Source organism: Aphelocoma coerulescens, chromosome 10 (genome assembly GCF_041296385.1).
Source record: "Aphelocoma coerulescens isolate FSJ_1873_10779 chromosome 10, UR_Acoe_1.0, whole genome shotgun sequence".
Taxonomy (NCBI): domain Eukaryota; kingdom Metazoa; phylum Chordata; class Aves; order Passeriformes; family Corvidae; genus Aphelocoma; species Aphelocoma coerulescens.
The window spans coordinates 365,474-384,826 of NC_091024.1; the positions used below are offsets into that span (position 1 = coordinate 365,474).

General features: G+C 37.3%; 1 protein-coding gene across 9 annotated transcripts in view; it reads right to left on the minus strand.

Annotated features, from left to right (window-relative positions):
- The window catches only part of UNC13C (unc-13 homolog C), a 182,211-nt gene that overhangs the window by 35,294 nt on the left and 127,564 nt on the right, over positions 1 to 19,353 (minus strand). For all 9 annotated transcript variants that reach the window (XM_069025426.1, XM_069025429.1, XM_069025430.1 and 6 more), the window contains 2 exons: positions 14,282 to 14,367; positions 289 to 415 (listed from right to left, as the gene is read on the minus strand). In XM_069025426.1, the coding sequence (XP_068881527.1) occupies positions 289 to 415; positions 14,282 to 14,367 (213 nt within the window). The remainder of the gene's footprint in view (positions 1 to 288; positions 416 to 14,281; positions 14,368 to 19,353) is intronic.

Below are 19,353 nucleotides of genomic sequence, written 5' to 3' on the forward strand. Positions count from 1 at the left end.
TTCCCACATCTCATACCTTGCTCAGACATTTCCTGACCAAAGCATTTTGTCTTCTCTGAAGATGTGCAGTTACAACAACTGTAGAAATCCATGAAAGAGCTAATTGCACATTTAACACCTGGACTATTTCACCTGATTGAATGAAGAATTAAAGAGAAGGAAGCATAAAAAGTAGCTGCCAGTGCTACACACCTTGAGATCTTGCACAAACCCAAGCATAAATATTTGACCAAAATAAACCTTGCAGGAAGCCCAGACTCACGGAAGCCTTCCTGAAACACCACTTACAGAGAGTATTCAGGCACTGCATCCTTGAAAGCAGAGAGTTCTCGCACATATTCATTATAAAACCATTTCACTTTGAAGTGCAAATTCATATAATCTGTGCTTTTGCATAATCGCTGCTTTTCATGTTCTGTAATAGAAGGAGTGGAAATAAAAGCACTTAATAGTGTTCTAACAGTAAATAACTTTCTTGTGCCTCAGTGCACTGGTGACACAATAATACAGGACTTGCATTTTAAAGCATAATTGGTTTGATTTTTCTAGAGGTAGTAGTACCCACAGTTTCAATTTTCAGGATCTGAGTACCCTTAGGAAAAACAAAAACCAAAGACCAAACCACAAATTAGGCTTCTCCTGTCTCTTCACTGCGGTGAGAAAAAACCAAAAATTTGCTGACTTCCCATTCTTTAGATTCTTCTTTGGCTGTTACAAAATGATTAAGAAGCTTTGGACTGTCAAGCTAGAGAAGACAACCATAGCTGTGTAGTAGCCAGAGGAAGTAACAGCTATAAATGCCAATCCTACATGAATCTGTGAAACCTGCATTCATGAGAGCTAAGAAAAAGAAAGACGAGCCAACTCCACAGCTCTACAGTCCTCTGACTTATGAAAGATGGTTAAATAAAGTGTTTTTGAAATTTTTCAAATGGACTTCACCTTCTCAGTGTCCTCCTGTTTGCCACATATTGAATATGCAGATGGAGGTGGGTGGCAGGAGTCATAGAGCCACCTGTAATCACTTTCTGCATTTTTAAAGTCTGATTTAATTTGTTTGGAGCAAATGTCCATCTTTCTTCCAGGATTTCAATCCTTGTTTTAGCTTTTACACTAGGCTCTGCATTGTTCACTCGGCCACTGCAGACCTGGACAGGCTCCATTCCTTCTCTTCATTAGCTAACAGGCACTTTATCCTTGCTCAAATCTTTCATTTCCTTCTCACACAGCATGAAACCAGGGATCCACAAGTTTTGGGCAGAATAATCATACCTTTGCTTACTGCTCACAGCTTCCTAAAATCTCCACAGATATCATCTGTTTGAGGTGACACATCACTTGCACATTCTTCCCTATGTGAAAGGGTAATTTCTTTTCCCAGCTCCCTTAAAAAATGACCTAATACAGGTGCTCAGCCTGAATGATGTCCTTGTGTAAATAGCATGTAGTAAGAACTTACCACTTTCAAACCTCCTTTCTGCTTCTTACTTCTGGTTGCTCTGCAACACAGCATTACACAAATCTCATATTTGGATGTGAACCTAATTTTCTGTAACAGTAGGAGCATCCCGTCCTCTGGCATACACTTGAATGTACCACTGGATTCTCTGTCAGTGAAAATGCACTATAAACTACACATCCTGTGTTTTTCAGATCTAGCCAGGTACATCAGAAGGAAAGGTTTAGTTTTATTATTATTCCAAATCAGCACTCCAGTAGTACACCATGCTATCCAACAAGTGTTTCACAGGCATGTTGTTATGCAGTGAGTTTCTAGGTTTTGTGCAAATCAGCTTATGAAGAGCCCCTGTGAGCTTTTATTGCCTTTTTAGCATTGCAGTAGCATTTTCACCTTCACTGCCTTTCCATCACACTCAAGAAAAAATCACTAAAGTTTCTGTCTAAATAGTGCATTTATTCATTCTTCATGCTACTTGAGAGTGCTACAAATTCTCCCCAGCAAGGTATCATTGTTACTAGCATTAAACAGAACCAGAGAGTGAAAGATGTTGCCTTCTCTCATGGTTCTGAGGAATCTCTTTTTTTTAGGCAGCAGTTTTTTCACAAACTTTATAGAAAGCTAAATGACAAAACATTTGCTCTATAAAAAGTATTCTTACAAGGTAGACCAGTCTTTCACTGAGAACAATTATGTTACTGCTATCAAATTCACTGCACATCTGCTGCTTAAGTCATTGTTAAAAATCTTATATTGCATCCCAAAAGAGTGGAATTTCTGAAATGAATGCACTTTTTTTCATTCAAGCATTGCATAAATGGGTTATTAGATTGCACAATGTAACTTGAGAATGTTTGCTATAGTATGACAAACCAAGGAAATGCTTATTTCAATTTTAGAAATGAGCTACTGCCACTAATTGGCAAACTTGTCCAGGAGGGTACAACTTACACATACCATTCACTGGTATTTTCTTTTGAAAGTTAAGATTTATAACACATTAAAAATGAGCACAAAAGTAATTCATGAATAATTGAACTTTTTTCTCCAGGCTGTTATGCCTTGTAGAGAATATTTAAAGAGTCTCCCAAGATATTATTTCTAGTTACCTATAAGTGAAAAATGCATCCACAAGTCCTGATATTAACGTATGAGAACATCAGCAAACACTTCAGATGACCTACAAAATCATTTAGTATCCATGCATTTTACCTCTTCAGTTCATATAAACCAAAGAACAGAGCAAACAGGTGCCCATATGAGTCAGCCCATGACAATTTTAACTGGATAATAGATGGGTTTATCCATGGTAACCACAGATTTGGTTACAAAGTGCAGCAACATCACTGTAGGTGTTCTGAATTTAGATTAGGACCAATAGTTGCTTCCTTAGTTTCTGAAAAACTTGCACAAGCTAATGTACATGTGAGCCAGCACAGGATATATGGATGCATTTTGGAGATCTGTGTCTACTTTCCTGGAGGAAAAGCTAGTGCCATGTTTCCCTGTACAGACATATCCATTTTGGGCTTTCTGGAAGACAGATGTAGTAGCTGCACAATACAACTCTTTTTTTAAGAAGTCCACTCTTGCTTTGCAAAATTACTATACTACTGAGTCAGTCTGGAACTAAACCTGTCAACTGTGTGCAAGTGTGCTCTCAGGAGAGATGATGACAGAAATACCTGAACATTCTCGTAACTGATTCTAGGTAAGGAAATCTCCAGTATAGCAAACCTAATGCTGGTAATGTTTTTTTATTTTGTGCTGCTCTTTTCCTGAACCATTCCTTGTACTGCAGCATATTTTTATAAGTGCCTACTCATCTAATAAGTTCCATAAAGTGGTCATGTTCAGTTCTCATGCTGGCATACTTTATATCACTGTGTCATGCATCAATGAAAAAAATACTGATAAGATTCTTGTAAACTGGAACATCTGTAAACTTTAGTTGTGTGTATGGGGCACCTTAGCTGCTTTTAGGAATTGCAGTTCCAGTAAGTGTAACTTTTTTCCATCGTTGATGACACTTGGGGTGGGAGGGAATATCTCCTTAGGGGTGATGCTGTAATGAATGCACTTCCACAGGCCTGCAGCAACAGACATTGTTAACTGCAACCACAATGCAAACTGTATGGAGTTGTTCCATCTCAATGGTACAAATCATGAGATGGGAACCCCCTTAAGAAGAATGCCCGTAAGCAACAGCACTGAAGAAAAAAAAAAATAAAATCTGCCCAGATGTTATTTGTATAACCAAGAAAAGAGAGAGATAGTTTTAAAACCTATTACATGGAATGTATTAAAATATGCAAAAGAACTTGCTGTGTGATGAAACCAGCCACAGACCCGGTGACACTGTATCTGGCACATAACCTAATTGCAGGCAGCAGTTCTTTTGGAGAAAAATGTATAAAGAAACATAATAGGAAGGACTATAATCCAAGGTACTTTCCTCCCAGGCCTTGACAAAACCAACAGTACTTTGGAATCATGTTTGATTTCCTGCTAATTTTTCCAGCAATTTCTAGAGAAAGTTGAGAAGATTTTCTTCAAGTAACAAATAAAACTCATAATGATGATTTACTAAGCAGAAGTATCTACATGACACTAAAGACAGAATGTCATTTAACAAACTGGAATAGAATCTTGTTCACTATAGAATCCTTTTTTCTTTTTAACCTTGAGGTAGTAACATCACTCTGAGTTTCCATGTAATTTTTGATATGTATTAGCTGCTAAAAAAGGAAAAATATGCAGATAATCAAATTGATATTTTGTTTAACTCTGATTTTCCTGATGTGGGTACAAAAAACTCAGAGCAGTTTTTTTTTCAACAGCAGTTTCCAATATTTTTTTGTAAAAACATATAGTTAAGCTGCTTGAAGTATTCTAATAAGATGGTTTTAAAGTATATTTCAAATCTTTATGAACAAGAACTTCAAAGAAACTAGTCTGTAAAAAATGAACAAATTGACTAGATACACATAAATATATTTATCTAAAAAAGACTTGTCTAGTTTTCAGACTTTATAGATAATTTTTCAGGGAATAATAACTACTAAAAAGAATATTTATGTGAAGCAAATTAATTACATCACAACCAGCTGGTTTGACTGACATAGAAACTATTGCCCTACAGATTTTTAAACAGAAATGATTGAGACTAAGCATATGGGATTTGTGTTCGGATTAACTGCAAATTTTCCCATCAAAACTCAGCTGTTATTTTCAACCGTTGTGACATAATTCCATATTATTTGCAATAATTACTTACCAATCTTTCTAGATACCAGCTGCAATCTATTTCCTTCAGAACTGCTGTTTCAGAAAAGCTGCTATTTCCAAACTTGCAGTCACATAATTGGGAAGGGTAATTGGGAAAACAAACTGAATACAGCTAGTGGAAGAAAAGCTCCTGTAAGGAATGGTATGGATGGGGTATGAATTGGTATTTGTCCCTCTGAATCTGTGGAAACATTACACCGCAGAGATGCGCCAGTGTTTTGGATAAAAGTAGAAGTTAATGTGCCTGATCCCAGTGGAATTTCCCCACAATACAGGAGTGGTTGCTTTGCCACTGCCTCTTTTAATGTGGATATTATGCTTATAGTGCTCTGGATCACTGTACTGCTGAAAGAAACGTGAAGCCTCTGATTGTATGAATGTAACATAGTGTACAGGCCACAAATGAAGAAAAAATTTGACTCAAAGTTCAAAACTGATTTAGAAGAAAACATTCCATTCTACTAGAATCTCATCCCAGGATTCTTGTACTTTGCTAAAGGCAATGAAGTCACTGTTATTAACTGAAATAGAGAGTAGAACAGAACTAATTGATAATTATATATAATTTACATTGATTTTTATAATGTGAAATACTACTGACCTTTCTGAGAGGGCTCTTTGTGTCAAGATAAATATAATAAACCAAAACCTGAAAAACTTCTGTCACTACCTAATTTCTGGATTACACTTATCTCTAAATTACATCTAACCCCCCTTCCAATCCTCCTTTAAAAAATATGTTGTATCTTTCACAACAGACTTCTACACAATCAACCTGTTCTCTGCATCTACTTGGAAATTTTCATCAAATATCTTTGAACAGTTCACAAACATAATGGACTGCACCTGGAACATCTCTGTGGGGTGATGAAGCTGTGCAAATGGGAAACTGAAGTAAAAAGAGACCAAGTACACTAAGGCAACATGCACAGATTAAGAAAGCCAGTGTAGATACTGTTCAAAGATTTCCTGCCCATGGAGTCGTATTTCCTCCCTGGACAGGAGGAGCTACTGGAGAGGGTCCAGGGGAGGCCACAAAGATGATGAGGGATCTGGAGTACCTCTCTTATGAGGAGAGACTTAGGAGGGGAGCTGGGCCTGTTTAGTCTGGAGAAGACAAGACTGAGGGGGGATCTCATTAATGCATATAAATACCTCCAAGGAGGGTGCCAAGAGGACGGTGCCAGACTCTTTGCGGTGGTGCCTGGCAACAAGACAAGAAGCAATGGCCATAAACTAAAACACAAGTTTCATCTCAGCATGAGGAAGAACTTTCCATTGAGGGTGGCAGAGCACTGGAACAGCTGCCAAGGAAGGTCATGGAGTCGCCCTCTCTGGAGACATTCCAAACCTCCCTGGACACATTCCTGTTGTCACCTGCTTCAGGTGACCTTGCCTTGACAGGGGAGTCAGACTGGATGATCTCCAGAGGTGCTTGCCAACCCTAACAATTCTGTGATTCTGTGACACACACAAGAGAAGAAAGACAGACTGTCTTATTCTGAATGGTGAGGAAAAATGGATTCGCTGTTATTTTTGTATTGCCTGCAGTGGAAGTGGCTAATCAATCCCTGACTTAATGCAGTGCACTGTAAAAGCTGATATGACATTGCCCTTTATATTCAATGAGAAGCTCTCAAAGCAAGAGGCCATTTGCTCAGAGTGCTCAGCTTTGCCTGACATTTCACAGCAGGTGCAAGAGAGTTCTGAGTCACCTGCTTGGTGCCTGAAAAGGCAGAGCTGTACGTGGTTTCCTGGGAGAGGTGAACATCTCATGGGAACTTAAAGGGCATCAAATACCAATGTCATATACTACCTAAGAGATGCAACATGCATGAGGGATCATGAGGGATGTATGAACTTGCTGCAAACTACTGTATCTTCTACTCAAAACATTGCATTTGCCATTTTTTAGCTACTGTTATATTGCCTAAGTGTTTCAGATAACTTAGGCCAAGATATCAACTTTGATATCTTATTCAAATTACTCAGTTGCTTTTTTTACTGCTTATTTGAAGTCCTTATTACTCCTATTAATCACATCAATTAATCACTACTTCCAAATCCAAATACTTCCAGAAAAGTTCCAGAAAAGTGGATGCATTATCACCAAAAGGGCAGTGCAAGATGTGCAGCTTGATTATGCATAAACTTGCTCTGTTCTGCTTGCTGCCAAGAAAAGAAAAATGCCAGGACTGCAAGTAAGTGAATAAGAAGAACCTCAGCATAAATTTCACCCTTCAATATCATATCAGAGTGAAATTTGCATACCATGATACTAAGTAGATAATATTCAAAGAACAAACATTTGGAGGCAAAATTCTGTCTTTGGATATACATGGCTATTGATTACAAAAGGAAATAAGCACTTTTTTCCAATGAGTGAAATAACCTGAACTGTTCTCTTTTACTGTTGGTGGAATTCTTGCTTTGTAGGTTTATTGACCAGGGAAAGTGTAAGGAAATGGAAGCTATGAATGAAGCAGAAGAAATAGTCCATCCTATGGATATGAGATCTATGATGATAATTAAAGCCCTGGTTCTGAAGAATATGATTGAAATTTCAAATACGTCATACTGATGTTTCAACATCTATTCAAATTAATTTAAAAAAGAAAGTAATAAAAGTAATAAAAGAAGAAAAGTAATGCTAATATAGGAATCTAATTTATATTGATTAGGCTTTCATAAACCTCTAATATGTATAAAAATTACAAAATAAAGAGAGACTATATGCCCCCCATCCTTGGAAGTCCTCGAGTCAGGTTGGATTGGGCCCTGAGCAATCTGGTCTAGTGGGTGGCATCCCTGGCCACGGCTTGGGGGTTGGAACTAGATGGCCCTAAGTTCCCTTCCAACTCAAACCATTCCATGATTTTATGATTTGATAGTATAATGCTTGAATCTGAGATGGAAAAAAAATTAAAGGCAACAAAGATCACTTTAAAAGCATTGGAACTTAACTAATGAATACTCAGCTTTGCATCTTCAATGTAATCTTTGTGACAGATTTCTTCCATTTACTTAGTGCCTAATTTTTTTTAAAAAAAGTGTCTTTCCATGAACCTGCTCTGCTCTTTACCTCGTCACAAGTGTGCACAGTGAGCATAAAACCTTATCAAACAGGCATCTTTGCATTTTATAAGCAATTAGCAGAATAAAGTACAAAACAGGAAGAATCCAGCAGAAAGATAAATACGAAGCTGCACTTAAATAATTACCTGTTTTGTACCTGGCTCTGCCTGCAAAAGCAAAACCACAGAGGTGTTCTCTAATTCTTACCCAGCAAATTGCACTTCAGGCTTATTAAAAGATAATGTGGAAACAAGCAGTTTTAATGGATTTATCCTATTCTCCTGGAGGCGAAGCAGTATCAAATATTTAGTTTAGAACTAATGCACTTGACCGTACAAGGAAATTTACCTCAGCATCTATAGGAGAAAAAGACACAAGTGAATCTCCGTAAGTGGAACAGTTCTGAAAGTAAAAGACTGAGTCTTAAACCTAAGAAAACAGAGATTAGGAGAAGAACAGCTGCGGTGTGAGGAAAGCTTTAAAGGAGTGTCTTAGTAAAAATGGGCAAGATTAAAAATAGCATACAGGTTGCTTGTAATTTTTAATTTTCTTTAACTCAAATATTTTATTCAAGTTGATAAAGAAAGATATTTTGTTTCAAGAAAGCTGTTATTAGTTACTGTTTCTCAATGAAGGAAGTCCAAAATGTAACTGATTCACTGTGTGATTAGCTCACAGAACGCAGGAAGAGGTGCAGCACCTACATTCCACTGTTCCCGTGGGAGAATTTTGCAGCTCCACTCTGACAGAGATAGGGGGAAGAAACTCCTCAAGCAAACAAAAGGATGAAAGTTTTCCCCAACCAGCAGATGCAGAACTGCACTAAACAATGCAGGTCCTTTAAGGCACTGTCTGAGAGGAAAAAGTCACATTTTTGCTCAGAGGTTTTATTTGTTTGGGTTTTTATTTGTTTTTCTTCCCCAGCCATAAAATTAGATCAGACAAGAGATATAACTCCAGCTTTTGTAAAAATGTGGGATGGAATAAAGTGGTATCGCCTTACTGGTAAAGAACTGTAATCAAGGACAAGAAGAAAGAAGTTGCCTGCCCTTGCTACTACAGGTGATATACAGCCCCATCCAGCTGAACATAACACTTCTCCCTTCAACTCACTGGTGTGTGGAAAGGACAGGGCCATGTGAGCTGTAAATAACCCATAATTATTAATCAATTTAAGTTTCATTTAAAGCACCATTTATGCTCATACCCTATCCAGCATGGCGGTACAAGTATAAGTTGACTAACAAAAAATCGCCTTTGTCACAACTATGTAATGTTCAGGAAAAGTTTATGCACATGTTTTTTACAATAAGTGGTTGCCTGAGTAGGACCTAACAATAGTGTTTAAGAACAAGAGTATTATTCATTGGTTAAAAAAAAAAGTAAGGACAAAGCTATCATTATTAAATATATAGGACAATATACACTGCTAGTATTGAGTGAAAAGTTTAAGACTGATCAATGAAGTCAGGCGTTGACTGATGCACTACATATAGAGAAGCTTAACTTACTAAGGTCACTGTAGATTTGTACTGTGGTACTACTCATTGTTCTGATGATGGTTCAGTGTGTAAAATCCAAGAAAATGGGTTAGAGAACAAGGAAATTCTAGATATAACTGTCCCAAGTGCAAGGTTGTGCCATACCAGAGACCTCTGAGGTAGTTCCAAGTAAGAAGACACATTGCTACAGTGCAATCCAAATCCATGAAGTATTAACTCAGCCCCTGGGAGCAGTTTTGCCCACTTCATCTGTCTTAATTACTGGGTCTAATTAACTCCAAAAAAATAGTGCCATTTGGCATGGCTATGGTGCTTTTTAGGCAAGCCTGGAGACCTCTGCTTTGCCCTCGATAGATGGATTCTCACGCTTGCAAAGCTCAGCCCCTCAAGACATAGAGCTGTAGCTGCTGTTATTAACATCCCTGTCTGTTATGGTGACCAAAGAACACTTCTAACTCCCCTCCTCCTGCAATCATGTCAGCATTCTGTCTTATCTGCCAAAGGAAGGTTTAACTCCAACTGTAATCTCCTTGTCTTTGCCTCTACAGACTCTCTGAATTGCCATGAGACCATAGAGGACTCTTAATTCCTCAGGTGTCTGAAAAGATAAGCAGGGAATACATTTGTTGAAAAGTGCCAATGCAGAAATACGACCGACTAAAATAAAAAGGATTCATACTTTGATAGTGATGAAACCTTGCATTCTTGTGGATGATGCCTTCTTGTCCTTTCCAAAACCTCAGTCTCACCTTCCCTCACCTCTGCAGCCTCCCTCTAAGCCAAGACTATATCTTAAGGGGTGCTTTGTAAATTGCAAATTTGGAGGGAAAATAGACTTGAAATCTGCCACCAAATGGCATGACCTTTCTCTGGGCAGCTTAAGCCTTTTGGGTTCTTTTTCTATGCTGTCTCTGTGCTTAGCATCAACTCATGGACCTGCCTCTTCTCTTTCAAATCCCTTTATCGGTTTCTGTCATGGAAGAAGTATCGGTCAGAGAAACAGGAAAATACTATCTGCTTAAGCATGGAAGACAACAGCAAACTTGGAAAGCAAACCTACACTAAATGCATAAAATGGTGGAATGACTCTCTCCTTTTCCTATTTTTATAAGGCTTTCAGAATCTTAGCTTGGCAGCATGGAGACTGTCTACTGCTGTATTTACACAGCAGCAAACTAATTTATGACCTGATTCTGGTCTTGACTTCTGGTCACTACCAGAATTAGATTATCGTAATAACAGCAATTAGGATGTTCTCTTTCTAACAGACTGGACAGCTTCAGACATTTGATCTGACCTATTTGAAAGTTGGAGATCTGAAAGATATGAAAAAAGACACTTCTGAGGACAAAGACTAAAAAAAGATACTTTGCATGTCTAATTTCAGCTTATTACTCTCTCAATCTTTTAACCTATGCATCCTCATAATTGTAAAGGAAAAGATTTCCTACTATATGAAGTCAGTAATAAATCTTAAGCGCTGCTGGTGAAATTTTCTCTCTGTTCTCATTCGTTTGTGGCATAAATATGGAAAAATTGGGGGATCAGACAGTACAAAAATACTACCATCCTGTAAGATCAGATGATTGTGTAAACCAAATGCCAAACAACAATCTATAATGTATCATGCAAAACACTGATGCTTCATGAATAACCTGCAAAGAAGAAAAAAAACCCAAAGAGACCAAATCTAATGAAGACAATTCTCAGAGAAACATGTGATACCTTCTTCACGCAAAATCTATACATTAAAATAATCCATTAGATCAGAAAAAAAAATATAACTGGTGTGAACTCAATTTGGTAAAGTTTGCCTAAAACTTTTAACACTATGCAAAGACTAAATATTTTAATTAACTTAAATTGGAAGAAAATCTAGAATGAAATTATGAACTCAATACCAGATTTTAGTACAATTTTGTTTCCAAGGCATGTCAGCTTGGCACAGTGTAGCCCTGATCTAGGAAGCTGTGGAGACCTGAACTGTGCTTTGCGATGTCCTTTCCTCCCTCATCAAAAATCCGAGCTGATCCCCAATGCCAATTTGCTGCCTTGGTACTCACAGAGACCTGGATTTGCTCTTCTCTAGCCAAAGGCCACTGCCATGGCAGCTGCTGTCCTCTCTGACTTCTCCATGTCACAGCAGCAGCCTCCTGGTTGGCAAGGACCAAGGGAGAAGAGAAGGCAGAGGGCGTGTGGTGCCTGCTGGTGCCCCTCACAGGGCTGCTGGGTTGTTCTGCAAGAGGAGGTGGGCAGAGGACACTGTTTGAGAGCAGCAGTTCTGCAGTGCATACATGCCCCGAGCAGATCCAGGAGGAATTCAGCTGTACAGGGAGAGGAGAAAGCCTGAGCAGCCATTCTGAACTGCGCTCAGGAAAAAGGGAAAAGGAATGGAAAGTTGGATGCTCCAGTATTTGCTGTCTTCCTATTTCCTGAATTTAAACTGATGGGTCTGGGTGGATATATTTGTGAATACATAAAGTAGGTAAAACCAGAAAGAGGACCTTGGATGAGCTAATCTAATCTTTTTTATCACATGAGCAATCCTTTTGCAAACAATTCTGGACCAGTTCATTGCTTCTTGATTGGATGCAGAAAGGAATCAACTTTGTAACACAAAAGATTCTGCTTCAGGAGATTAATACTAAATTGGAGTAGGGAAAGATTGCAATCACAGCCCTGGACACTAGGTATGAACAGATGGTAGCCTATGTTAATAACTTGGAAGGCGAGAGTAGCATAGCAGAATGCAATGCATTTTAATGAACTCCATTAAAACCATGAGGACCAACTGCGAACATATTTAAGTGCTTGCTTTTAATCTTACAGAATTTAAAGAAAAAAACCTTATTTCCATCAAAAATTGAGTTAAACCCAGTTTGTAGAATATCTATGGAAATAATTAATAATTCAAATCCCAGCAAAGCTGGATAGAGGATCAGCATACTGATCTATATTTTGTGACTAGATTTATTGAGGTTCCTGTTTAGCAATGAAATAATAGAAGGTGAAATTGTGTATATTTATAATGATTTATACTAATTTCAAATTCCCTTAATTATTATTTATATGCAGGAATGGTTTCACTAATGATTCTGGGAGCAGCTTAGAATTCCTAATGCCAACAATGGCATTTCCTCTCCTCAGAAGGTCAGTATCCTCAGCAATACAGAAATGAGACCACATTCAGGGACTGGTCTGAAACATAAAACGTTAAATGCCTTCTATATCTCTCTCTGCAGAATAAGAATTAATATTAACATTAATATTTATTTTAAAGTCCTGATTCAACCCAACCATCCACACATCAATATATTGTATAATTAACTCTTTCTTAAGAGCTTCTTGTTCTATTTTTTACAACTAAGAAACAAACCATGGCTTGATCTGAAGCTGCCTTTTGAGTCATCAGTGTGCTCTACTTAACACTCACAATAGAGTGAGTGATGTTTTGTGAATGATCTTGTTGCAGTACAGAATGTTTATAGTTCAGTGGCTAAAGCACGACAAGCTCTGTGTGCTCAGGGATGTCTGTGTGCAGAGCGTAACTACACACTCAAGGTTATGAAGTCATGGCAATTGGTGGCTATTAGAAAACCTTAGTAATCTGTGCTAACTATCTGTAAGGGAATCACAACACTGAGTTACTGAAGAGCAATTTTCTGGTAGCTGTTCCTGACTCACAGCCTCTCCAGATAGAAGGTTATTTCACTGATGGAACTGGGAATATGCTTTAATCCAAAACAGTGGCTTTCACTTGGTCTTCATGTTTCTCAGCTCTTGGAAGCTTTTGCCTTCACTGATCACTCCAAAAGGATGATGTCCTGCCTGACATCCCTTCTCAGACTTGTACTTCTGATTCTCTGACATGACTACAGAACATCACTTTGAAACAACAGTTGCAATAAATCTTCTCCTACCCACATCTAAGATGCCTCGTGTCTTCCGTTGTTGTTGTACATATTTTAATTACCTTCTTTCCTTTCTCCTCTTTTTCCTCTGCTGTTCTTAGTATGGAAGTTCCACATTCAAATAACACAATTAAGAAAATAAAGTAACACAACAGCAGATGAACAAAACAGTTTTTCCATCAACAGCCGTTCTAGCCACTCATCTTTTCTCTTTCTTTATCATCATAAAAATCCACAATGTCATCAAAGCACCACCACACTGGTATTATCGCATTAGACATTCTGGAGAGAATAATATAGAAGTGAATCTTCAAATATTTGGGTTTTTTAATCCTTTATGCCTGCTGAATTGCATTGTTATTTAAATCCAACCTCATACATTTTTTCTCACCCCTTTCAGACTTGCTCTGTAGTTAGTAGCAGACTTGACTAAAGACAATGCCAGCTTCATGCAGGTATTTTCACTTGGTTTGCTGCAATAACCATATTTTATTGTGTGTTTGAAGCCATTAGTTGGAAACAGTCTGCTATACAGCAAAACCCTGTGTATTTTAACAATGGTTAACCACAGCAATATCTTAAGAGATAAAATGAAACTGCATTTGATTCTGTGGGAACTAAAGTGAATACACCCTGCCTTTTGAACACAAAAAGATTTAATTATAAGTGTGTGCTTTCTCCATAATTTCATTCTGCAAATGTTCCTTATGGGCAAGTTAGCAATTTTCAGCTAGTGAGAAAAATTGGAGTGTCTACAATGCTCTCTAGCAAGCGCATGTGTGCCTCTTTGGACAGTGAAGATTTTTATCAGGTCTAAGAAGCAGCATTTCAAGTCACAGTTCTTTCTTCCACAGATAACTTCATATATTCACAGAACAATGATTTAATTCCTTATAACCCTTCTTTTTCACTAACTTATGAAGCATCTTAAACAAGTACACCAGAAAGCTCTAACCACACACAGAAATCTGGTGCCAGGTATCACTTAACACTGAAAATCAGTCTTGGTGAACTCAGTAGTGTAATTAATAGTTTGTTCTAATTACCTTCCAGAGCATATTTCATGTCTTGGGCAAACAGAGTCCACATGATTTCAGCACTGATTTTTCCCATGTTCAGCTCTTGAGGGAACCTGCAATCAATCACATTACAACAGTTCATCTGCTGCTAGGAACTACGCTTATAGCTGCACAGCAAAAAGGCAAATAATTCCACAAAATAATTCCCCTAGTATGCACTTACCGTATTTTATGTTTTGCAACAATTATATAATCCATCCAAGCTTTAAATAAAAACTTCCCCAATGTGAGGGGCCTGGATAAGTAATTAGTTAAATGTTGCACAAATTCCCCTCATATGACATTTTAAATCAAGAGATATTCATCTATCTTGCAGATGATTCTGCAACTTTAGATCAATCAGATGGCTTATGAAGAATATGAAACAGTTGGCTCAGATGTTTAGCAGCTACAGGTTTTCCTTAATTTCCTTGTGACACTGCTGTCTGTGAAGCTATATTGGTTTATATACTCATAGAATCCAATTCACTGAAGACTTCCACCTTGACATAGAGATAAAACATTAAAGAATATAACAAGTAGTGAAATGCAGATTTTGATTCAAAATCTTAGCTTTGGTCTTATGCTTCATGTCATCTTTGAAAAACAGTCCTTTTTAGATACTTTCTGCTGTTATCAATTAAGTATTTTTACACAACTTTTTCATAGATCCCAGCTGCTTCTCATTCTATGTAAAAGGCTTTGATCTTTGAGTTACTATTTTTGCTATTATCAACTAGCAAAAGCTGGCATTTTAGTGATCGACACTGTGTTTTACATCACATTTTTTGTCTTAAAAAAAGGGCTGTCTTTAATGCAGATGTGGGACTGACATTAATATGAGCCATTCTCAGGGCACAGAAGCAGAGCCAGGCAGGTCAGGCAGCTGAAGAGCAGAAAGTAGAGCACAGAACCTCCCAGTGGGGTAAAGCCGTTGTTTATAGCACAGAGGTGCAGTGAGAGCCACAGAAATACACCCACAGTTCACAAGGAATACAGAAAAGAAGGGAATATATTCATGAGGAAATACACAGAGCTGTGTGGCTTTTGTGTTGAGTTTATTACACTTTCTACTAGCAGAGAATTTGATCCAAAGTGTTTTGACCTTTTATAAAAGCACTAATAAAATTCAGAAAATATTCTGTAATAATTTTTGTAAAAATGTAAGAATTTTTAAAGGTCTTGTTGACATAGGAAGAATGGGAATTACGTGCAACTTTAAAGTGGTAGCAGTACGCTCTGAGTAATGTATTCCTTTTAGAGACCTATTTGACCCTGATCATATCTGCAAAGAAGAAGTACTTAAACAGCTCATTAGCTCTGCCGCTTTAATAGGGAGCAGTTGCTAGCTCACTTCACTGAGCCTTCTTTATGCTAATGGCTGCTCAATTAAAGAACTTGGTATTAATTTAAATAATACCAAACCCCACAAAATTAATTTCTGTTCAAAAGCTGAAATGTATTTCAGCTGTCTTAATTTCTTTACTTCCAGTCCACCCTGAGCTCTCCCTTAGCACCAGACTTGAACTTTGACAGCGTTGCTCTGAGGAAGTATTTAACAGCTAATTTAATATTGACACTTTCTTTTGACCATATTGCAAAGCTGGCCATAAGGCAAGGCTGGATCTGATAAAAACACACCTGTTTGATTAGTGATTTATATATATATATATATATGTCTGTGCATTTTAAAATTGGGAAAGCACATGCCCACACAAACTGCCATTTTCAATGTTGTTTAAATTACTGTAGTTCAACATATCCCACATGGCTTCACTTAGGTGAAATCTAAAATTGATGATAGTTTTTATACTTCTAACAGATTGGTGGGCATTGCACGGCTGTCAGTCATGGCCATCATGCAACTACCAGAGGTATCCTTGCAGTTTACTATATGTGAGAAGCTGACATAGTTAATGCACAACAGAAGCCCACAGCACATTCCACATGCTTAAGATAAATGGTAACAGAAGCAGCTGTCTTTTTAAAGGGAAGAGATAATCATAGGTCAAATACTAAAGCATCTATATAAGTATGGTATTTTTTATTATTTGTATTTTATCACCTTATTTTTAGGTAAAAAGACCTTTTCAAACTACTTCAGAATGTGATCCCTAAGCAGCAAAATACCAGAGAAATTTCCCATGCAAATCTCTACACAACACATTTTCTAATCTTTGTAAAAGCCATGTATTTTCACATTTCTCAGTGAAGCAAAAGGACAACCAAGAAAGCACTGTTAGTCATTTAGCTTGCTCTTGCTACAGTTATTTCTGCCCCATAGGCCATAATTTTCTCAATTTCTATGTCGTTCTTGGAACTATATAAAATCTCACTTTATCCAGAGGAGTTATGTTGCCCATACAGGATCATATCCATGTATTTCCAAAAATACTAAATTACATATACAAGACAGCCACTTATAAATGTCTTCTCTCTATTGATTTTAATTAAGCAAAAATTAAGTGAAAACAGTTCTCACTGGCTATTTCTAACACTGGGCTATATATAAAACCACAGATCAATGGAATGAAATTGAACTAGACTTAAAACAAAATGAAAAGAATCAATGTATAAGCAAAACATAAATAACCCCCCAAAGCATTTATCCCAGACAATACTGGGTGTTTCTAGTTCAACCCAAAACTCGGAAAATTCTATCACAACAATTAAAAATGCTTTTTCTTTATTTGTGCTGCCAAATCTCCAGTCTGCTACAGCTTGAGAATATCAAAGTCTCTGAACATCAGATGGACTTTCTCAGAGTAGCTCATTTTCCATACTTGGTTGCTTCAATCTCATCCAGGTGCTAATTCGCACCAGTCCTAGGGAGAGAATACATTCATTTTTGTGCTGTGCATGCAGCAAGAGTTTAGACCACACCATCTGTGGATGACTGCCCATGGCCACTGATTCACTACCTTTAAGACGAAAGTTCTATCTGATTTTGGAAAATATGTGTTCTATTAAAACTGTGAGCTGAGAGTTCATTGATTCTTACATTTTGTGCTCTATCCTCCATCTATCCAAAGCTTATTTTTACTCAAAGTAACATTCCATTCCCTGAAGAAAAAATAATGGGCAAGACAGATACTTTATAAAGCCTATATAACTAATCTGGTCTGTCAGTGTACGATGCATTGTTACAGGACAAGACGACAGTGGGTATTGTGAAGAAATGAGAACAGCTTTGTTACACACATAATGGTCAGAAGTTCAATGAAAGACATCATATTCATATGCTTCCACAGAATAAAGCATAATTGATAATGGGGAATATCACTGGATCAAGACACAAAACACATCAGATACACTTTCCATCATCAAAGAAACATTCTAAAGTTAGGCTGACATAGTCCAATCCACGATACAGTGTACTCTGATTTTTTCACTTCCTTCCATAATTTTTTTTCCACTGACCTGTGTTTCATAACTCACTGACACGCAGGTCACAATTATGCTGTTTCTACAATATAAGTTACTATCCCCAACTTCTCAGAGACACTAAACATCCTAGCTCCTGAAGCATGAGGAAATCTGCTTCTGCAGATTTCACGTGTTTGTCCTTTCCATACTGTGTGGAACACAATGTGATCACAGAGAAAACAGATCCTTACATTGCAAAGATCTAAGGATCAGTAAAGAACAAATTTTAAAGTCCCACTAGAGCTGTCTCAATTCTTATATTTTTACTATAATGACAACTTGACTGTTCTAAGTATATGTGCAAAAAAAAGGTGCAGAAGCCCAAATTTTGATCTTGCTTTCAAAATACAGAAGCATATTTGACTTGAAGGTTTTGTCCTTAATTTGATGTTTCTTTTATTAGAATAAATATTTTATTTTGATAGCAATTTCTCCTGTTTCACAGCACATACAGTGCATATTTAGAAGTGCTAGGAAGTCTTAGATTTGCTTGTGAATCAGGTTTCAAACACATTTTACATTGTTTAACTATCAGAATGAGAATTTTACAACTTAAATACCAGACTGTTTATCTCTCAAACTTGTCACGTTTCTCAAGTCATATAGGAACTGCAGGTTCACCACACTCTCACTGGGGGGTCTGCTATGGTCTGTCAGCAGATGCAATGCTCGCTGAGGCCATCATGTCATGTTTCATCTGGATTCATAATCTGATATAGTTCAAACTACTCCATCACAGCATAATTTTTGCCTCTAAGGTAGATATAAAAATAGGGTTTCCAAAACTAGCTGAGGGTTAGAATTCTGAGCAATATTATACAATTGTGAAAACTTCTATCAGAATGCTCTCCTGGGGATCTTTGGTTGCCTCATTTCTAAAATAGGATGCAAATGGATGCAGGCCTGAGAAGTCCACTGAGACACTGCATCGCCATATATTTTTGATAAGGAGTCATATTTTTGCAGTATTCTTGTGTATTCAACTTATGTTTCCCATTCATCCATTTTAACCCATTTTCTTTTCTGGGGTAAGCAGGGGGGAAGAGGCTGTCTCTTTTCTTCTCAACAGTTTTTACACGCTGCTTTTGTGTTAGGAGCAGCTCGTCTTTTTAAAAAATGTATCCAAAGCAAATCTGAATAGTTTTTCAAGTCTTTTTTCCACCCACAGCCTCTTCATCTTTTACTTCTGATGTCTCCTGCTACTAAAAGACATGTTATTCCCTGTGTTCACTCTCTCACAAAACAACAGCAAAAACGAGAGAGAAGTCAGAGACACAAGCTCTCTCCCTTAATCTGTCCCAATTCTGTCCACTCCTGATTCTCTTTTCACATCTTACACAATCATTCATCTGTACTTTAGGGAACCTACTAATCCCCTTAGAAGAACCCTGTTCTTTATGCCTTTACTTTCTCCCTCACATTTGTATCAAAATACAGCTAAAATAATTTTTAGGATAATTAACCCGCAATTACACTTGTTTAATCTCAATGAAGACACTGAAATGAATCACATATATGTATTTGTCACAATTAGATATTTTACAGTGAGTGTATTATTTATAAAGCCTGTCAGACAAAAAGTTGAGCTTTCATTAATGGAGAAACTTCACAATATGTTATAAAAATGGATTAAA